The sequence below is a fragment of the Cetorhinus maximus genome, chromosome 8 (assembly GCF_964194155.1).
Source record: "Cetorhinus maximus chromosome 8, sCetMax3.hap1.1, whole genome shotgun sequence".
NCBI lineage: Eukaryota > Metazoa > Chordata > Chondrichthyes > Lamniformes > Cetorhinidae > Cetorhinus > Cetorhinus maximus.
The window spans coordinates 23,511,166-23,530,856 of record NC_135886.1 but is presented as its reverse complement, the minus strand read 5'-3'; the positions used below and the strand labels follow the sequence as shown (position 1 = coordinate 23,530,856).

Sequence of the window (19,691 nt, the reverse complement as noted above, 5' to 3'; positions counted from 1 at the left end):
GTTAGTTGTGAATACAGCCAAGTGACTGTTTGCTCGACATTCATCACCAAAACTGTGTGGAAAATATGAATGCCTCGGTTGGTTTTGAAAGTGCAATATTGAGAACAGTAAATGATTTAATAATTTAAAAATTGAAAGCCCTTGTTTAGTCAAATTTGAAAGATAAAATGCAACTGGAAAAACAAAATCAAAGACGCACATTAGCCCCTGCCACATACAATATGTTCCTCAGTCTTTAAACTGGGTTTACAATGATTATAGAACAGACCAATAAGTATAAAGCACTGAAGATACCAAAGTTTAATGTTTGCACAGAGTTAAGTAACAGAAAATACATGTCTTCCACCAAATTAAGCAAACACATATGTGTATATATTAGTCAAAATTGATATTTTTTAAACAGAAGTTATATCTACTTGATACAGTGCAGTTTTTTTAAACCCTAAATTGCTTCAGGCTGATTCAGGCTCCTCAGGATGAAAATATCAAATGAACATAACAATTCCAGTTCTCCCTTCTCACTAATACATCAAAAGAGATATTAAATCATGGTGGATTTCCTTTCTTGAAACAAGTCCATGGTTGGGTTAAAAATGTTTTGATTTTTTTTTTGGACAGTACCCTGAATTGCCTACAACTTTTTTTTTCACACAAGTGAAGAAATACGCAGGAGGCTGATTTAATACAGAAACCGACTGAAGGTGAAGCCATCATTTTCTGTTTGCAAGTCAGAATTCAAATTATGAAACTAAAAAGAGCTTTATTTTAAATGAAGCATGATATGAAGTCCTTCATAATTAGCTCAATTTGACATCATAACATGGATTACAATATAGACTATTTTAAACAATACGATGCTGGAAATTGCTCTTTGCAATACGAACAGATGAATGCTCAAGTGTTCATATGGCATTGCCTTGTCTGCTATTTTAATAGTCTTCAATTTGTTTAGTATAAGCATATTTGCACCACCATCAAATTAATGGAAAGAGAAATGTCATATAAATTGAGCAATCTTTTCCTAAGATTGCTAACCATTAAAAATATGGATTAACTTATAAATAGTTGGCAGTGGACCAGGTGTGCTGACATTAAACAGACTGAAAATATGTTAAAAATCTGCCACATGAATCTACAAAACTAAGTGGCAAATATTTGTAGGTTCCTGTGCATTTAATAAAATTACATCATTAAAAATCCCTGAAAGGTTACATTAGTTTTTTTTTAAAAGGTAAATTTTAGCTTTGATATTTTCACATAGTACAACTTGAGATACAGTCATAACATTGTGCGTTGGTGAAAACATTTTTGTTGGCAAAGTTATGGTACAGAGACATATTGGAGCTGTGCAGAAACTCCATTATCTTTCGATTGAATTTCCCCCTTTAGTTGGGGCCATCTGCAGCGTTCAGGTACTCAAAGTAATCTCTCCGTCTGTCCAAAGGAGACTATAGTTGCAACACTGCCAAATGCAATACTAAGTTACTAGAGCAATGCAGCTCTAGATTGATCTGATACAAATGATTATAGTTTTGAAACAAATACAACATTTAGATTTACTGACTTAATAAACTTTGAATTTTTAAATGGAATGAAAATTAGCGAAAACATAGCATTAAAAAAAATGCACAGAATGCTAGCCTGTGGATTTGTTCCACAGGACAGAATGAAAATCTGAGGGCTTGTTAACCAAATCACAACATCCAAACACTGACAGGCAGGGTCTGTCATAAAGTCATCTGCCGGTCCTCATGACTAGAGAAAGATGTTGGAGGAGAACAACTGAAAAAGAGGAAAACACTGTACAAATAGGAGGGGATAGGGGGCACATAAAGTACAAACTAAAAGATTAAGCAATTGCAATCTTGTAGAATGTAAATTATTTTGCTTTCACAGACTCTCTTGGGAGAACATAAACTCCTGACTCCACAAAAATATTGGCATTCTTGATAGTAATGGACTTTGGTCCCATGATCTTCTCAACAGTTGAAGAGTTTAAATCAAGAGAAGCTTCTATTTGTGGATCACACTTTGCAAATGTGCTGTTTACGGAATGATTCTAGAATCACATCCATGAGTCTGGGTGCTTTCTTGATTTATAATTCACAGTCAGTGGTTCTTTTTCTCTCCAGCAGGGATCGATGCACCCTTCAGTGGATGGCTCAAAGGTCGATTAAGCGGATCCATGAATTGCTGCACCTTTTGCACCAAAAAACTGTAAACTGATAGGTTGCAGATAGTTGATAAAGCTAACGAAGCCTGATTCATCAACAAATTTTGAACTGGTTGAAGGTGAGGGAAGGTGAATGGGAGCATACGGCTCCTATATTTAGTTGGCAAAGTTTTCCAGTTCAAAATCAGTGGGGCCTATAGTCAGAGAGCAGCAGGTGTTAGGCCTTTCTAGGAAATGAAAGTAGGAATTGTATGGAGTGAGGCCTGGATTTATGTGTTTAAATGAGCAGTTAATAACATTAACAGCTTTAATGATGTGTTGCTGTTGCAAACCAACTGGCCCGCAGGTAAGGATAGGCTGGATGTCCTCTCCCAGCCCCCAAAATCAGATCTTATCCTTGATTGCAAAAAGCCAACATAGCTGGAGTTCAGTTCCACTGGGACAAAATTCCAAACTTTTGGGGGTGAAATATTTTCAAAACTATTCAGCTGTTTGGATATTGCTAAGAGCAGATTTGAATTGCGCTCAACACAACTCCAGTAATATTAGAAAATAATGTGCTGGTTATAATCACCACTACCTCTCCCTGATTAGTATATAATTCCTTCAGGAACAGTACGCCACTGCTGACGCACTTTGCAGCTGGAAGTCTGAGACGTTACATCAGGCTAAGAGCAACCTACTAACTTAAAAATTCCACTGCAATTAATTGCTGTATTCAATGGACCATCTAAGATCAACTTTAATTTAAAAAATCTCACTTTAAAAATCAATTTCCATGTGCAAAATATTCCTATACACTTAAATAGCAAATGTCACTTAAGATCAATGCGTCTTTAATCAGATCACCATCAGAATAGGATCTTCATGACGGCAACTCAAGATTTTTATAACATACACTCTTTTCCCTTTATTGTGCCCAAAGACAACATGAAATACAAAGTCAGCTGCCTTTGGAATGTGAAAAGAAAATAAATGATAAAATCCAATATTAATGGCCTAAATGGGATAATTCATCAGGGATGGTACTGAGAAGAAACTTTGAGAACAGAAAGGACTCTTTTTATATCATGCTGAAAATAGAATTATGCAGCACCAAACACTAGCCTTCTGAAAACCTTAACTTCAGCAAAACAACTGACAGCTTCACTGATGCATGGTTACTGATGTTCAAAATCATTTAACTCCAGATATTTTATATTATGAGGTAGCCAAACCTCTTGGGAAATGGGGTGGGGTGGGGTGGGGCAGGGGGGCTGGTGGGGTGACCTACCACTGGGTATTTCAGATTTTAAAGCAGCTGCAGAGCTACTGTTGTGCATTTGGGTTTTGTTTCACTGCAAACGTGCGCAGTGTTGTACAATGATTGATGCAGAGCACATAAAATTCAGAAGGGGCACACCAGCATTCTGAGGTAAGATGGTTCACATTAGAAGGTTTGCTAAAGGCTAAGGAAGAGAGTTAACAACTCTTGTCATTAAATCCTATTCAAATTGTGATCAATTTAAAACCCAAACAGTATTTGATTCATTGGTGGCTTCTGGGTTTCTTTAACAAACTAAAAATACTTGACAGTGCAGTATTTTCAATATGTACTCATGACATCTTGAAGCTGATGATTGTTTAGGTTTAATTATTCTATGAATAGCTGAGATCAAAAATCAAGTCTTGCCTAATTCCTGATGCTGGGACAAAGAAGAATTGATTATAAGTGGTCCCATAATGTGAAATTATGATTGTCATCAATCCCCATCCTTTTAATGATTTGAACATAAATTATACTTTTGAAATCTTAATACATAAATGATACAGTAGTAAGGCCATCATGAAGCACTGTTTGTACTATTCATACAAAGTGATCCTCATTTATATTATACATTCTGATGATAACTTTTTTAAATAAACTGTTCTTAGTTCAAATATGTTTCAAAAAGGCCACTTCAGTGAGCTAGTTAACAAAGTAGTGCACATAAAAGATCATGTTACACATCCATGTCTGCTGATCCTGAGGAAGATTTCAGTGGGACACAATCAAAACCATCTGGTGTTCTCTGAAATTAGAAAAAAAAATGGCAAAAATGGACAGTGAGACAAAGGCCCTGCAATTTAGAACATGACACAAAATTTGTAAAACTCATCACTAGCCAACTTTGACCCTTATTCACAAATCACTAAACTCGTAAAGTGCATCTTTCTGCCATTCCTTATTCTTGGTTCTTCCACGCATTACATTCTTTAAATGACTACGGTCTATCAAGTCAGATCCTAGCAAGTATCATGCTTGTCCAGTATTCTCATAGCTGGGTTCGTAGCAAGTGACAATGCATTCATTGGCGTTTCTCAAAAACAAGTCTGCTATTGTAATTATACTGAAAATTGTTAGAATAGAGTGAATCTTAATACTGTTATTTAAATATTAAATAATATTTATATTATATCTATAATATTAAAATTAACATTAAAAAGTAAATCATTCCTTATTTTGACTTTCTTTGCTGTCCTGATTTTTAGCTCTTTGTTACCCAGGTCTATGCTTCCCTTTTACTGCCCACATTGTTGAGATTCTTCAGCTGTCACTTTGTATATTCTCTACTCCAACGCTGAGGAAGAGAAAAAAGAAACTGTATGGAGGAAATTTAAGTGGAGAAAAGAACGTTTAAAAAAGGAAATGCAAATAGCAAAATAAAAGAAACCAAAGTTTAATGAAAGAAAGATAGAGGTTCCACAATCAGCAACGAGATAACGATCATATAATCTTGTTTTTCGTAATGTTGGTTAAGAGATAAATATTGGCCAGGACACTGGAGGCAATTACTCTGCTGCTCTTTGAATGGTGTAAGGGGGTCTTTTAAGTCTACCTGAGAGATAAATGTCAGCATCTTGGACCCTGCAGCAGTCCCTTAGTACCGCACTGAGGCATCAGCTTAGATTATTTACTCAAGGAAAAATTAAGACAAAAGCAAATTACTGTGGATTCTGGAAATCTGAAATAAAAACACAAATTGCTGGAAATACTCAGCTGATCTGGTAGCATCTGTGGAGAGAGAAACAAAGTTAAAGCTGTGATTCTACAGAGTGGTGGTGGTCCCATCCACTAGCCAGAAAGTCGAAGGCAACCCTGCCTCCGCCTGACTGGATTTTATGTTGATCGCATAGTTAATTGCCTGCAGTTGTGACTTCCGTTCCTGAGCTGCCAGTAAACTCTGATGGCTGACAGCCTTTTAGTCCCAGCAGCACCACTGAAAGCGATGGCCACTGCTGGGACTGCAGCCAGTTACGGACCAGCTAAAATGGAGAAGGTCTGGGAGTGCAAATAAGTCAGGGTGGGCTTGCCAGGGCCAAACAAGCAGGCCCCAGTGAGGGTTGGGCTGGGCTGGGCTATCAGTTGTGAGGGCAGAAGAGGGATTTCAGCTGGGGTGGCCCTTGCAGATGGGGAGTTCCTTCCACGGGCCACAGTGCTCAATCAGGAGGACTCCCACCCCACCCTTGAGCCCACAATGAGATTGCCAAGGTATACCTGGCAGTCTCCCCATGTGGCAAAGTGCCCTCTCACCTCTGGTAGAATACCAACAGCAGCAGCAAGTGGCCCTTAATTTGGCCACTTAAGGGCCACGATTGGCTTAAGAGTGCCACTTAAGTCTGCCACTTGTTCTTTGCCCCAGCCGTGATGGGCACGTCACTCCTTGACATCCCACCTTAATTTACAACCTCCTCCCTCCGTTGTACTATGCTGGTAGCGCTGATATCCCACTGCTGCCAAGCATGTTCTAATATGGGTTCAATGATGAGAGTTTTTTAAAATTCATTTTACGGGATGTGTGCATTGCTGGCTAGGCAAGCATTTATTACCCATCCCTAATTGCCCTTGATAAGGTGGTGGTGAGCTGCCTTCTTGAACTGCTGCTGCCCATGTGGTGTAGGTAGACTCATGGTGCTGTTAGGGAGGGAGTTTCATGATTTTGACCCAGTGACAGTGAAGGAATGGCAATATATTTCCAAGTCAGGATGATGAGTGGCCTGGAGGGGAATTTCCAGGTGGTGGTGTTTCCATGTATCTGCTGCCATTGTCCTTCTGGATGGTAGCAGTCATGGGTTTGGAAGGAGCTGCCTAAGGAGTCTTGTTGAGTTTCTGTGGTGCATCTTGTAGATAGTACACACTGCTGCCACTATTCAATGGTAGTGGAGGGAGTGAATATTTGTGGAAGGAGTGCCAATTGAGCGGGTTGCTTTGTCCTGGATGGTGTCAAGTTTCTTGATGTTGTTGAGATCTTGAGACTTGTATATTTAAACATGAATCATTTATTATTAGTTTTTAACTATTTACAAATCCCAGGTTTCTGTCATTCATGGTGCTGTTACCACCATGCAGGCTTGTTCCAGAATGTTCTCTCTAGACTGTGTTCTCAGTCTATTACCATGTGACTCTATACATCATACCATGGGCGGTGCTATTCTCCAGTCCTACATTAACCCTTGCTCTGCCGAGCATCTTTACATTACAATGGCATGCAGGCACATCATACAACACCCTCCAACTCCCAGCACACTCCCGGAGGCCCTGTAGAATCCTGGTCAACATTTTGGATCTGTGGCCCATCATCAGCACTAAGTATAGTTAGTTCTGATGAAAGGTCACAGACTGAAACATGTGCCTGAATTTTACCAGCCCTCTGCAGCTGAGCTGGGAGGTGGGAGGCCTCGTAAAATAGCAGTGGAAAAAGTGTTGGGAGGGGAGCCCAACATCTTCCCACCATCACATGATATTCTCAACGGCGGACACATCGGCATCGTGGCTGCCCTTTGATCAGAAGCGAAAGGCCAATTAAACCAATTAATGGTCACTTCTCCACTGGCATTTTACCAGCATTGGGAATATAAGAACTAGGAGCAGAAGTAGGCAATTCAGCTCCTCGAGCCTGCCCCGCCATTCAATACAATCATGGCTGATCTCATTTCGGTCTCAACTCCAATTTCCCGCCCTCGCCCTATAACCTTCCAACCCGTTACAAATTTAAAATCTGTCTACCTCCTCCTTTAAATTTATTCAGCATCTCGGCATCCACTGCACTCTGAGGTAGTGAATTCCACAGATTCATGACCCTTGGAGAAAAATAATTCCTCATCTCTGATTTAAATCTACCGCCCCTTAGCCTAAAACCATGGCCTCTCATTCTAGAATGCCCTACAGAGGGAAACATTTGCTCCATGTTTACTTTGTCTATTCCCTTTAGCATCTTACATACCTTAATTAGATCTCCTCTCATCCTTCTAAACTCTAGCAAGTATAGGCCTAAACTGCTCAATCTCTCCTCCATAAGACAAGCCCCGCATCTCTGGAATCAATCTAGTGAACCTCCTCTGAACCGCCTCCAACGCAATTACATCCTTCCTCAGGTAAGGGGATCAAAACTGTGCACAGTACTCCAGCTGCAGTCTCACCAATGCCTTGTACAGATGCAACAACACTTCTCCATTTTTATACTCTATTCCTTTAGCAATAAATGCCAAAATTCCATTTGCCTTCCTTATTACCTGCTGTACCTGCATACTAGCTTTCAGTGATTCATGCACGAGGACAGCCAGATCCCTCTGCACTGAAGCATTCTGAAGTTTCTCTCCATTTAAATAACAAGTCACCTTTTTATTCTTCTGACCAAAATGGATAACCTCACACTTATCCATGTTAAACTCCATCTGCCAAATTTTGGCCCATTCACCCAACCTGTCCATATCCATTTGTAAATTTCTTATTTCTTCATTGCAATTTATTTTCCCACCTATTTTGGTGGCATCTGCAAATTTAGCTATAGTACTTTCTATCCCTGAATCCAAGTCATCAATATAGATTGTAAATAGTTGGGGCCCAAGGACCGAACCCTGTGACACCCCACTAGTTACAGCTTGTCATCCAGAAAAAGACTCATTTATCCCGACTCTCTGCTTTCTGTTGGTTGGCCAATCCACTATCCAAGCTAATATATTACCTCTAACTCCATGTGATCTTATCTTGTGTATTAATCTTTTGTGCGGCACCTTATCAAAGGCCTTCTGGAAGTCCAGATATACTGCATCTACAGGATCCCCATTATCCACTCTGCAATCAATGGTCACTTCTCCACTGGCGTTTTACCAGCATTGGGATGGGCCCCCACCAACTGGGGTGGCTGCCAGGAGACTGCATGGCACTCTCCAGTGGGTCCTGCAGAGTAGGGTGGGGGATTTCATTAATGGTATGTGACAGGTCTTGCTGGTGGCAAAGATCACCCCCTTGGCTCTAACCCCATTTCTAGAGAGTTCAGCACTCTGATCAGCAGGGCCTGCCTGGCCCCAGAACAGTAAAACAAACAACTTATCTGGCCTTCAAGGGGGCTTCACCACAAAGGCATTCTTTCCTTCTCCTGCAGGTTCAACAGCGGCCACCTGTATTGGTGGCGCTATCGAGGCTGCTGCACTGCCAGCCCTATGATTGGGCTGGCAGGTCTGAAAGGTAAGTCACCATCCCCAATTGGACAGATGTCCCAGCAATGGCCTCTTAATTGTCCACTGCCAGTATAATCCCACCCAAGGTCCCACTGTCCATCTGCGCAGGCTCGGGACCCACTTTTGATCCAGGTAGTAGAACTACCTGGCTTTTAGAAAAATCCAGCCTGTTAACTCTTTCTCTCTTCATAGAAGCTGCCAGACCTGCTGAGTATTTTCAGTTTTGTATATTAGATAATCAAGGCTCTGGAGTGGGACTTAAACCCACAACTTTGCAACTCAGAGGTGAGTGCTACCACTGAGCCAAGGCTGATGTCAATCCTAAATTAATCCTTCGTGAAGCTTCTCATGCTGCAGGCAAAGCCAGACTCAATTTGAGTGAACAATGCATAAGATCTGTCTGTAAACATTACCTCCAAAAATTTAGGTCATATTCTGGGTATTATGGTATATTTCTGCAATTTTTAAGCATTTTGATGCTAAAATATAACTTCCTTTCCAGAATTATACTAAAAAGAAAAACACTTTCACATTAATTGGAAAAGAGAAATCAGTATCTCATGGGAGATTTGCAAAGGCAGATTGACATGTTTTCTGTTCTAAGCAAGCAGAGAGCATGCTATATGGTTTATAATTTTGAAAACTATTTACATTGCTTTATCAAATATTGTATGATACAAAAATTGCTTTCAGGGTTAATTCAGGAGAAGCTGGCATAGTGGTAATGTCAATAGACCAGTAATCCAGAGGCCCGGGCTTATGCTCTAGGGGACATGGGTTCAAATCCCACCATGGTAGCTGGCGGAATTTAAATTCAATCAATAAAATCTTGAATTGAAAGCTAGTCTCAGTCATGGTGACCATGAAACCGTCTTCGATTGTTGTTAAAAACCCATCTGGTTCACCAACGTCTATTAGGGAATTAAATCTGCCATCCTTACTGATCTGGCCTACATGTGACTCCAGACCCACTGACCCACTCTTAACCGTCATCAAAGGGTATTTAGGGAGGGGCAACAAATGCTGGCATTGCCAGCAATGCCCACATCCCATGAAAGAATGAAAAAAGAATTAAGATACACACTCTGATTCAGAAAGGCCTCAGGTTGATTTAGAACTGTCCAGTTATTTAAAAACTACCAGATTCCTCTTAGCTATGCCAACTCTTCCATGATACAGCAATATTATGTCCTCATTCTCCTTCATATAGGCAGAAAGGTTTTCTTTCAAAGTTTTTTTTAATTTCTGCTGCAGCTAAAAAAAAAATACCCCTACTTACATTCGTAAGGTCTATATGTGGCCAGTTTTTGAAATGAAATCCAAACATTGAAATGCTGTAGTAGCAATACACATTTACATGGCTTTATCTGCAATGGAAGTTGAGAAATGTAATTTCCCATGGTGGGTGGGTGTAACAAAAGGAACTAAGCTTTGGCAGAGCGAGATAGATGTTGACATATGAAGGAAGAACACAGAGGAAGAGAACAGCACGAAATGAACAAGTAACTCAAAGTGAAGGCTGTTTAGCTTGGCAGAATCTATGGAAAAGTTGGGATATGAATGACAGAGATTGAACCTTTAGGCATGAAAACCAAGAAATGGTTCCAGGGGTGAAGGACTTTAACTAGGTCAGGTTGGAGAACTGCGGTTGTTCTCCTTGGAGCAAAGGAGATTGAGAGGAGATTTGATAAAGGTACACAAGATTTAACGTTTTTGATAAAGGTACACGATTTAAAGTTTTGGGCAAGAGATGCAGGGGAGATGTGAGGAAGAACTTTTTTTACTCAACGAGTGGTGATGATCTGGAACTTGCTACCCATGAGGGTGGTGGAAGCAGAGGCGACCAATAATTTTTAAAGGAAATTGGATGGGTGCTTGAGGGAAATAAACTTACAGGGCTACATGAATAGAGCGGGGGAATTGAACTGATGGGATTGTTCTGCAGAGAGTCAACACTGATTTGATGGGCCAAATGACCTCCTTCAGTACCAAAATGATTCTATGGGCTAGATTATATGTTGAGGGCAGGTTCCCCGCACCGTAGTACAAATTTTGGATGCAAACCCACCTCTGCTTAGCCAGCTCACCACACTTCAATTTTCAGGTGACTTCTCTTAATTAGTATGAGGCGAGACTTGCGAAATCTCCGGGAGAAATATCCACCTCCTCGAGTTGCTGGCCAATTGGAGGCCGGCAGCTTTGCACACTGGCATCGCCAACAGGAGCAGTGGGCACCACTGGTGCTGCCAGTAGTCGAGGGAGGTGGCATTCAGCGATGGAGCCGGATATATCAAGATCTCACTGGGACCAGGCTGACAGGGGTGGGGTGGGTAGGGGGAGAGTGAATATGGAGAGACAAAACTGTGGGGAGGGTCTTCCAGTTGGCACTATGTCCAAAAAGTGGCACTGCCCTCCCTTTAACTGGCCAGCAGCCCCTAGGTTAAACCTACCGGTTACACATTGAGCGCTAGCTCACCCCACTGCCAGTTAAATCACAGTGGCAACACGATGAGGCCCTTAATTGAGCATTAACTGCCCACTTAAGGGCCTCAATTGGGTCATGGAGGGTGATTAACCCGATTCTCGTAAAATCGTGGCAGGGCAGGAGCAGGCGGGGGCTGGTGGCACAGCATCCCAATTTATGGGTCCAGCTGCCTGTTTTTCTGCACGTGGCCTGTAGAATTCATCTCCACAACAAAGAAAAGAGGTGATTAGAACCAGAAGGTGAGTGTCAAAAAAATCATAAGGATTTAAGTCATGGTATGAAAAATTTTTTTTCCCAATATCCCACCTATTTCCATTAAATTTAAATGTATTTCCATCCATTGTTTTATCTCTGCCTTTTAGTCTATTTTGATTCCTTCACCCCACCCCACCCCCACTAAGGCTATCTGTACCTTGCTTGTCCTGCTTTCTACCCTTAATTAGCACATTCCTTAGATAATTATCATCACCTTCAACACCTCTTTGTCCTTTTGTCTGTGACATCTTTTGGTTATCTCCACCTATCACTGGCCCTCTATCCAACTCTACCTGTCCCACCCCCCACTTAAACCAGCTTATATTTCACCTCTCTTCTATTTTTACTTAGTTCTGTTGAACAGTTATATGGACTCGAAACATTAACTGTGTTCCTCTCAGCAGATGCTGCCAGACCTGCTGAGTTTTTCCAGGTATTTTTATTTTTGTTTTGGATTTCCAGCATCCGCAGTATTTGGCTTTTATCTTAGTAAAAAATAAAGTTTGGTGTCGCAATATTAAAGTCAGGATTTGCTTCCTGAATTCACTGTATGGATTAGAAGATTTCCGATAGTAACAACATTAATTGTGATAGAATTACCAGCACAAAATTAGTCCCTCACTTGGCTGAATTTCAAATTTCACCTGTGTTGCTATGGGGAGTTACAGCATTTCTGATTTCAAAATAGCACTGACAGCAGAATCGGTAGTTGGTTGCTCCATCATCAGAAAAGGTAGGCCCAAAGCTCCAGGGGACTGACAAGAACAATATTTAGGGCAGAATTTTGCTCTTGATGGGCGGGCGGGCCCCACCAGCTTGGCGGCGGGCGGGCAGCCAATCGCCGCCGCCGAAACTGGCCGTGCAGCCATTTTGAGTGGGTGGGCCAATTAAGGCCCGCCCAGTGGGCTGCCCGACGGGAAGCGCTATACGCTTCCTGTGGGGGGGGGAGGGAGGGATTCCCCAACTGAGAAAGTTCGCTCCTTCGCACATGCGCGTGAAAGAGTGCCCAGCTCCCTGAGACTAAGTGCTGTCTCAGGGAGTGCACTGAAAGTTTTATAAACTTAACAAATAGAAAAATAAATAAATTATTAACATGTCCCCCTCATGTGACAACGTTTATTTAAGTTTTTTAAAACAGACATGAAACCTCATCCCGTCAGTGGATGAGGTTTCATGTTTTTTCAGAAGCCCACTGGGGCTCCTGGCCTGCCTGCCAGCCTTAAGGTTGGACGGGCAGGGCCTTTAATTGGCTTAATTATCCTGCCAATGGCCTGATTGATTGCGCTGTGCCCCCACCTTCCTGAATATTTAAATGGGGCGGGATGACGTCGGGGGGGAACCCCCGACATCATTTCCGCGTTGGTGAGTGGGCCCCGCCCCCAGTTCACCAACGGAAAAATTCTGGCCTTAATTTCATACTGTCAATAAACAATTTATTTTACTGTCACAGAGAATGCGCTTTGAAGTTTTAACTTGCAAAGCAATTATACTGTAGCTTTTTTACTGTAAGTATAGGCTATAGATAGAATGCTCTTTATAAAAGCACCTGAATATGAACTGTGAAAGAGTAATGTTAGAACTGTGGAAGCTATATGACAGAGTTTAAAATGAACGTTCACTGCACTGCTCAATACATATTATTTACATACATGTTTTAGTGAAATAAACTATCCATTAGGGGCAGTGATAAATCTTTGGCTTCAGCTATTTTTTATGAGGTAATTGCAATGTATGTGTGTGGTCTGTTATTGACCATACTTCCCCTAGTTCTTATTTACAAATCTCTCCATGGCCTCAGCTCATGCTACTTCGTCTACCTTGTGATCCTCTGACTTTGGCTTCCCGAACATATCTCTCTCTCCCTTCACTCCATTTTTAGTGGCAAGGCCTTCAATCAACCAAGATATTCATCTTTCAAACTCCTGCCCTTGTCACCTTTAAAAGCCTTCCCAAAATATGGGTCATCCCACCGAGCGCTCCGAAAAAATGTTTTTTTAAAGCCTATACCTTCTCTCCTTTTTGAAACGCGTTAATCAGATTTTCTACTTTAACGATGCAGGTTATGCATGTATCTGTGAGAAGTGAACTTTAAACATACTTGTTCATGGGATTGAAAAATAATTAAAAACAATGCTGTTGAAATTTACTATTATTCTAAATATTATAATATTACAATTACTGATAGGATCAAAGAAAATCTGTTGGTTTACCCCTCTGCATTGTTACTGTTTGTAATCAATTACCATAAATCATTAGCTTGATTTTACCATTGCATTTATTTATTTATTTCCTCATCTGTTGCTCACCATTGCTATCTAAGTGGAGGACACTGAGCTTCAGTCTAAGATTGTGTTTCCTAGGGCAAAACATTCTTCTATACCAGGATCATGTACATATGAAGGCTAAAAAAAAAATACAGACAATCTCAATGTAAAAATGCACATTAACAATGATAGATAAGAGAAGACAGAAGGATATCAGGAGACATGCTAAGGTTTAGCAATGTCACTTAATTTCATGGTCCGAAGCTAATTGTTCAACCATCAACACAAGGGAAAGATAATTATGTCTTCTATCCAAATGCATGAATTATTTCTACAAGTAATACTAGTCTAAAATATATTTACAATGATCTATGCTATTAATAATGGCAACAAAATAAATTGGAATAAAGCAGGCCCACCACCTGGTTTCATTCACCCTCAGGGTCCCCCTTTTAAAACAAAAACAGAAAATGCTGGTAAAACTCAGCAGGTCTAACAGCATCTGTGGAGAGAAAAACAGAGTTAACATTTCCAGTCCGTATGACTCTTCTTCAGAGCTAAAGAGGAGTAAAAACGTGATGAAATTTATACTGTTTAAGGGCGGTGGGGCAGACGAAGCTAGATAGAAGGCCAGCGATGGGTGGGGGCAAAGGAGAGATTGCCAAGGATGTCATGAACAAAAGGGTGTTAATGGTAGTGGTACTAAAGGAGGTGCTGATAGTGGCATTAAGGTAAGAAAGCAGAATGTGATAATAGCAGGACAAGGGTAAGCACTCTGGAAAGAACAACATGAACAAGTGACAGATGGCCCTTGTGCGGGTGGGGTGGGGGGAGGGGACAATGGTGGGAAAGATCGAAAATAGGATAAAAGGTTGGGATAACACAATGAATGAAAATAAATAAAAATAAGTGGATAAAAAATTAAAGAATAAAAATGAATTTTGAAAAAAGGGATAAAAAAGGGGTGAGGATGGGGAGACAGTTCATGGTCTGAAGTTGTTGAACTCAATGTTAAGTCCGGAAGGCTGTAAAGTGCCTAATCAGAAGATGAGGTGCTGTTCCTCCAGTTTGCGTTGGGCTTCACTGGAACATTGCAGCAGGCCAAGGACAGACATGTGGGCATGAGAGCAGGGTGGTGTGTTGAAATGGCAAGCGACAGGAAGGTCTGGGTCATGCTTGCGAACAGACTGAAGGTGTTCCACAAAGCGGTCACCCAGTCTGCGTTTGGTCTCTCCAATGTAAAAGAGACTACATTGGGAGCAGCAAATGCAGTAGACCAAATTTGAAGGAGGTGCAAGTGAAGAGCTGTTTCACCTGAAAGGAATGTTTGGGCCCTTGGACAGTGAGGAGGGAGGAGGTAAAGGGGTAGGTATTGCACCTTCTGCAGTTGCATGGGAAGGTGCTGTGGGAGGGGAATGAGGTGTTGGGGGTGTTGGGGGTGATGGAGGAGTGGACCAGGGTGTCTCGGAGGGAACGGTCCCGATGGAATGCCAACCAGGGGGGTGGGAGGGGGTGCGTGGTGAAGGGAAGATGTGTTTGGTGCTGGCATCATGCTGGAGTTGGCGGAAATGGCGGAGGATGATCCTTTGAATGTGGAGGCTGGTGGGGTGAAAAGTGAGGACAAGGGGGACCCTATCATGGTTCTGGGAGGGAGAGGAAGGTGTGAGGGCAGAGGCACGGGAGATGGGCCGGACACAGTTGAAGGCCTTGTCAACCATAGTGTGTGGGAAACCTCGGTTAAGGAAGAAGGAAGAAATGTCAGAAGCGTCGTTTTGGAAAGTGGCATCATCGGAACTATGATGGAGGCGAGAGAACTGAGAGAATGGGATGGAGTCCTTACAGGAACAGGGTGTGAGGAGCTGTAGTCGAGGTAGCTGTGGGAGTCGGTGGGCTTGTAATGATTATTGGTGGACAGTCTATCACCAGAGACAATCCCCATCGACCCGAGAGGTCAAGGAAGGGAAGTGTCGGAGATGGATCATGTAAAGGAGGGGTGGAAATTGGAAGCAAAATTGATAAATTTTTCCATGTCCAGACGAGAGCATGAAGCAGCACCGAAACAGTCCTTGATGTACCGAGAAAAGAGTTGTGGGAGGGGACCTGAGTAGGATTGGAACAAGGCATGTTCCACATACCCATTAAGAGACAGGCATACTGGGGCCCATGCAGGTACCCATAGCCACGCCTTTTATTTGGAGGAAGTGAGACAAGTTTAAGGAGAAATTGTTCAGTGAGAGAACAAGTTCAGCCAGATGGAGGAGAGTGGTGGTGGATGGGGATTGTTCGGGCCTCTGTTCAAGGAAGAAGTGGAGAGCCCTCAGACCATCCTGGTGGGGGATGGAGGTGTAGAGGGATTGGGTGTCCATGGTGAAGAGGCAGCGGTTAGGGCCATGGAACTGGAAATTGTTGATATGACGTAGGGCATCAGAAGAATCACAGATGTAGGTGGGAAGAGACTGGACAAGGGGAGAGAGAATGGAGTCAAGATAGGAAGAAATTAGTTCCGTGGGTCATGAACAGGCTGACACGATTGGTCTACCGGTCGACAGTCCTGTTTGTGGATTTTGGGTAAGAGATAGAAGTGGGCTGTCCAGGGTTGGGAGACTGAGGTTGGAAGCTGTGGAGGGAAGATCTCCAGAGGAGATGAGGTCAGTGATAGTCCTGGAAACAATGGGTTGATGTTTGGTGGTGGGGGTCACGGTCCAGGGGGAGGTAGGAGGAACTGTCTGGGAGTTGGTGTTCAGCTCTGCGAGGTAGCAGTCAGTGCGCCAGACAACAACAGCATCACCCTTGTCGGCAGGTTTGATAACAAAATCAGGGTTGGACCTGAGAGAGTGGGGTGCGACAAGTTTAGAAGGAGACGGGTTATAGTGGTTGAGAGGAGCAGAGAAATTGAGATGGCCGATGTCACGCTGACAGTTCTCAATGAAAAGATCAAGAGCAGGTAAGAGGCCAGAGGGAGGGGTCCAGGTGGAGGGAGAATATTGGAGGTGGGTAAAAGGATCCGTTGAACGGATCCCAAAGAAGTGAGCACGGAGACTAAGGCAGCAGATGAAGAGTTCAGCGTGGTGCCGAGCCTAGAATTCATTGAGGTGAGGGCGTAAGGGAATGAAACGGAGTCCTTTGCTGAGTACTGAACATTCATCAGAGAGGGGAAGGTCAGAGGGTATGGTGAATACACAGCAAGGGCTGGGATTAGAAGACGGGATGGGGTCAGAGGGACAGGAAGGGTGGAGCGGAGGGCCCTGGATGGGTGTTGGTATCAATAAGTTGTTGGAGCTTATGTTCCTTAGCACCTGAAAGGAAGAGACAAAGTTTCTTGTTAAGGCGTCGGATGAGACGAAGAATAAAATGAAACTGGGGACAAGGACAGGTTTGAGGTTGGATGAGTCGGTGCTGCCGGAGGGAGAGGTCGAATGTGTTCATATGGTGGCGCGTGGCACTGAGTGTGGATCTCAGTTTTTATTTCAGATTTCCAGCATCTGCAGTATTTTGCCTTTATCCCCCTTTTAAAAGTTTGCCAACTATTCTGTAATGACAGGATGAAGCTCGTGATTGGTTCTAATTGGAACATTTTCTGCCTAGAGTACAGATGAGCCAGACAACCAGAAAAATCTTACATTTAAATCTTGACCTATGCTGAATTAACTGACCTCAAACAGCATGGCAATAGGGATATTGCCATTGCCCTGCGAGCTCCTCTGCCAGGGAGGGGACAACATCAAGCAGGATGCCTGCTCATGGCTGCTGTCCAAAAACTCCCTTTCTACAAACGCATGAGTGTGCATCAGGTAAGGGCTCAGTGATGATGCACTGCGCAGTGAAACAGCATGCTAGCATTAGCTTCTAGACTAAACATGAAAAAGTCTGTTGGAAAGGATATTGGGGGATAATGTCTGTGAAACTGTATCCCATTGTGAGTTAGGAGCTTCAAGACAAGGGAGAAAAAGTAGAGGAACAAAAATAATTAAAAACTGAAAATTAAATACTTTGTGCACATTGTGCGTCACAACAGGTATATGTAGCTGCATTTAAGGCATGAATACAGTTTCAGGGTTCAAATTTGTGGTGACATCTAATCTTGTAAATTGAGTTACTTCTGGTTGTTTTTGTCTTGAATTGTAGGAGTCCCGTTACTTTCGAAGTCACAGTTATAAACAGGAATTTCATCCTATTAGTTCAGAGCACTTCCAAAACTTGGTTTAGTCCTATTCTGTCCCAAATGATAGGAAATTTAAATGAAAGAAATAAAAAATAGGTATGAAATGAATGAATAAAAAATGCTGTTTTATTACCTTGTGTTAACTGCTGTTCAATAATTAAATTGTAGTTTAAGTGTAACGTAGGTACCAACATCATAGGTAGAACTAGAAAAGAGGTTCTGCATAGACAGTATAAAGAGCTAGGTGCTAAATTAAAAGGCAGAACCTCAAAAGTTCTGGGTTATTACCTGAGCCACGTGCAAATTGGCAAAGGACAAATAAGATCAGAGAAATCAATGCATGGCTCAAAACCTGGGGCAGAATTTTCTGGGTGACATGCCCTCTGCACGTCAGTGCTTAAAATGGCGCACACTGACGATGGGTGAGCATCCTGACATCACCGCGCGCCATCGCGATATTTAGCTGGGCAGGCGCGCGATGATGTGCAACGCACGCCCGCCATTAACTAAAGGGCTTGTTAAGGCCCTTAACTCGGCAATCACCGATTTTGAGGCATCCGTGCAATCTTTGGCTCGGCGCACGGGCGCAACGGGCAGGCGGGTAAGTGACTTTTTAACAAAACTCATCCATGGGCAGGATATGTGGGCTCAGTGGGGTTGTCAATCTTTTATGTGAAGTATTTATTGCAGCAAGTGTTTTAAACTTGCCTGTGTGATCTGTAGCAGTTCAGAATGAATTCCAGCAGCTTTCTGTGTACTTTGAAGCTTCAGCTGAGCACTCTGCAGTCAGGAATCTTTATTGGGCCCGCAGCTTTCTGGAGCACCAGAATTGGGGAAAGTGAGATCTGTACTGTTGGGACTTTGCTGGGCCCGATGTTCTAGCGAGCTGCATAACTACGGATGTAGAGAAGGTTTTAAACTAAGTAGTGGGGGAAAGGGATAAAATTTGGGATGATGTGGTAAACCAAAGAGTAGAGACAAGGCAAGAGAGAAAAGTATTAATAAGAGAAATGATAAACAGAATATGACAGGAAAGGATAAATTATACAAATCTAAGCATAAAACGGCAGTCAAAGCTAGAGATTACAAAAATAATAAAAGGACAAAACTAAAGCCTCTGTTTCTGAATGAACACAGCATTTGAAGCAAAACAGAAGAACTGATAGCACAAATAGAAAGAAAGAAATATGATCTGATAACCATTTTAGAGAAAAGTTCTGCAGAATGACATAGATTGGGTCCTGAATATTGAAGGGTACATGACTTTTCGGAAGGACAGGAAGTTAGGAAAAGGTGGATGGGTGGCTCTGCTAATTAATTTTGGTATTAGTGCAGTAAGAGGGATGACCTCAGTTCAGGATGTAGAAGCAGTTTGGGTCAAGGTGAGAAATGATAAAGGCAAGAAGTCACTTGTGGGAGTGATGTATAGGATTCCTAATTGTAGCTACATGGTAGGACAGAGTATAAAGGAGGAGGTAATGGGAGCTTGTCAGAAAGGTTTGGCGATAATCATGGGAGATTTTGATCTACATACAGACTGGAAAAATCAGATGAGCATCGGTAGCCTAGATGAGGAATTCACAGAACGTGTTTGGGATAGTTTCTTAGAACAACACGTTCTGGGGCCAACAGAGAGCAGGCTATTCTAGACCTGGCCTTATCCAACGAGATAGGATTAATTGATAGCCTCAAAGTGAAGGCACCCATGGTTGGAATTGATCATAATATGATTGAATTTTACATTCAGTTTGAGGGAGGGATGAGTGGGTCCAAGACTAGTATTTTAAACTTAAATGAAGGCAATTATGTGGGAATGAAAGCAGAGATAGCTAAAGTGAGCTGGGAAATCAGGTTAAGGGATAGGTCAATAGA

General features: G+C 42.3%; 1 protein-coding gene across 1 annotated transcript in view; it reads right to left on the bottom strand.

Annotated features, from left to right (window-relative positions):
• Positions 1–275: 275 nt before the first annotated feature.
• elapor1 (endosome-lysosome associated apoptosis and autophagy regulator 1) overlaps positions 276–19,691 on the bottom strand; it is a 121,417-nt gene continuing 102,001 nt past the window's right edge. Inside the window, exon 22 of the mRNA XM_078546589.1 lies at positions 276–4,224. Within this exon, the coding sequence (XP_078402715.1) occupies positions 4,156–4,224 (69 nt within the window). The 3' untranslated portion in view covers positions 276–4,155. The remainder of the gene's footprint in view (positions 4,225–19,691) is intronic.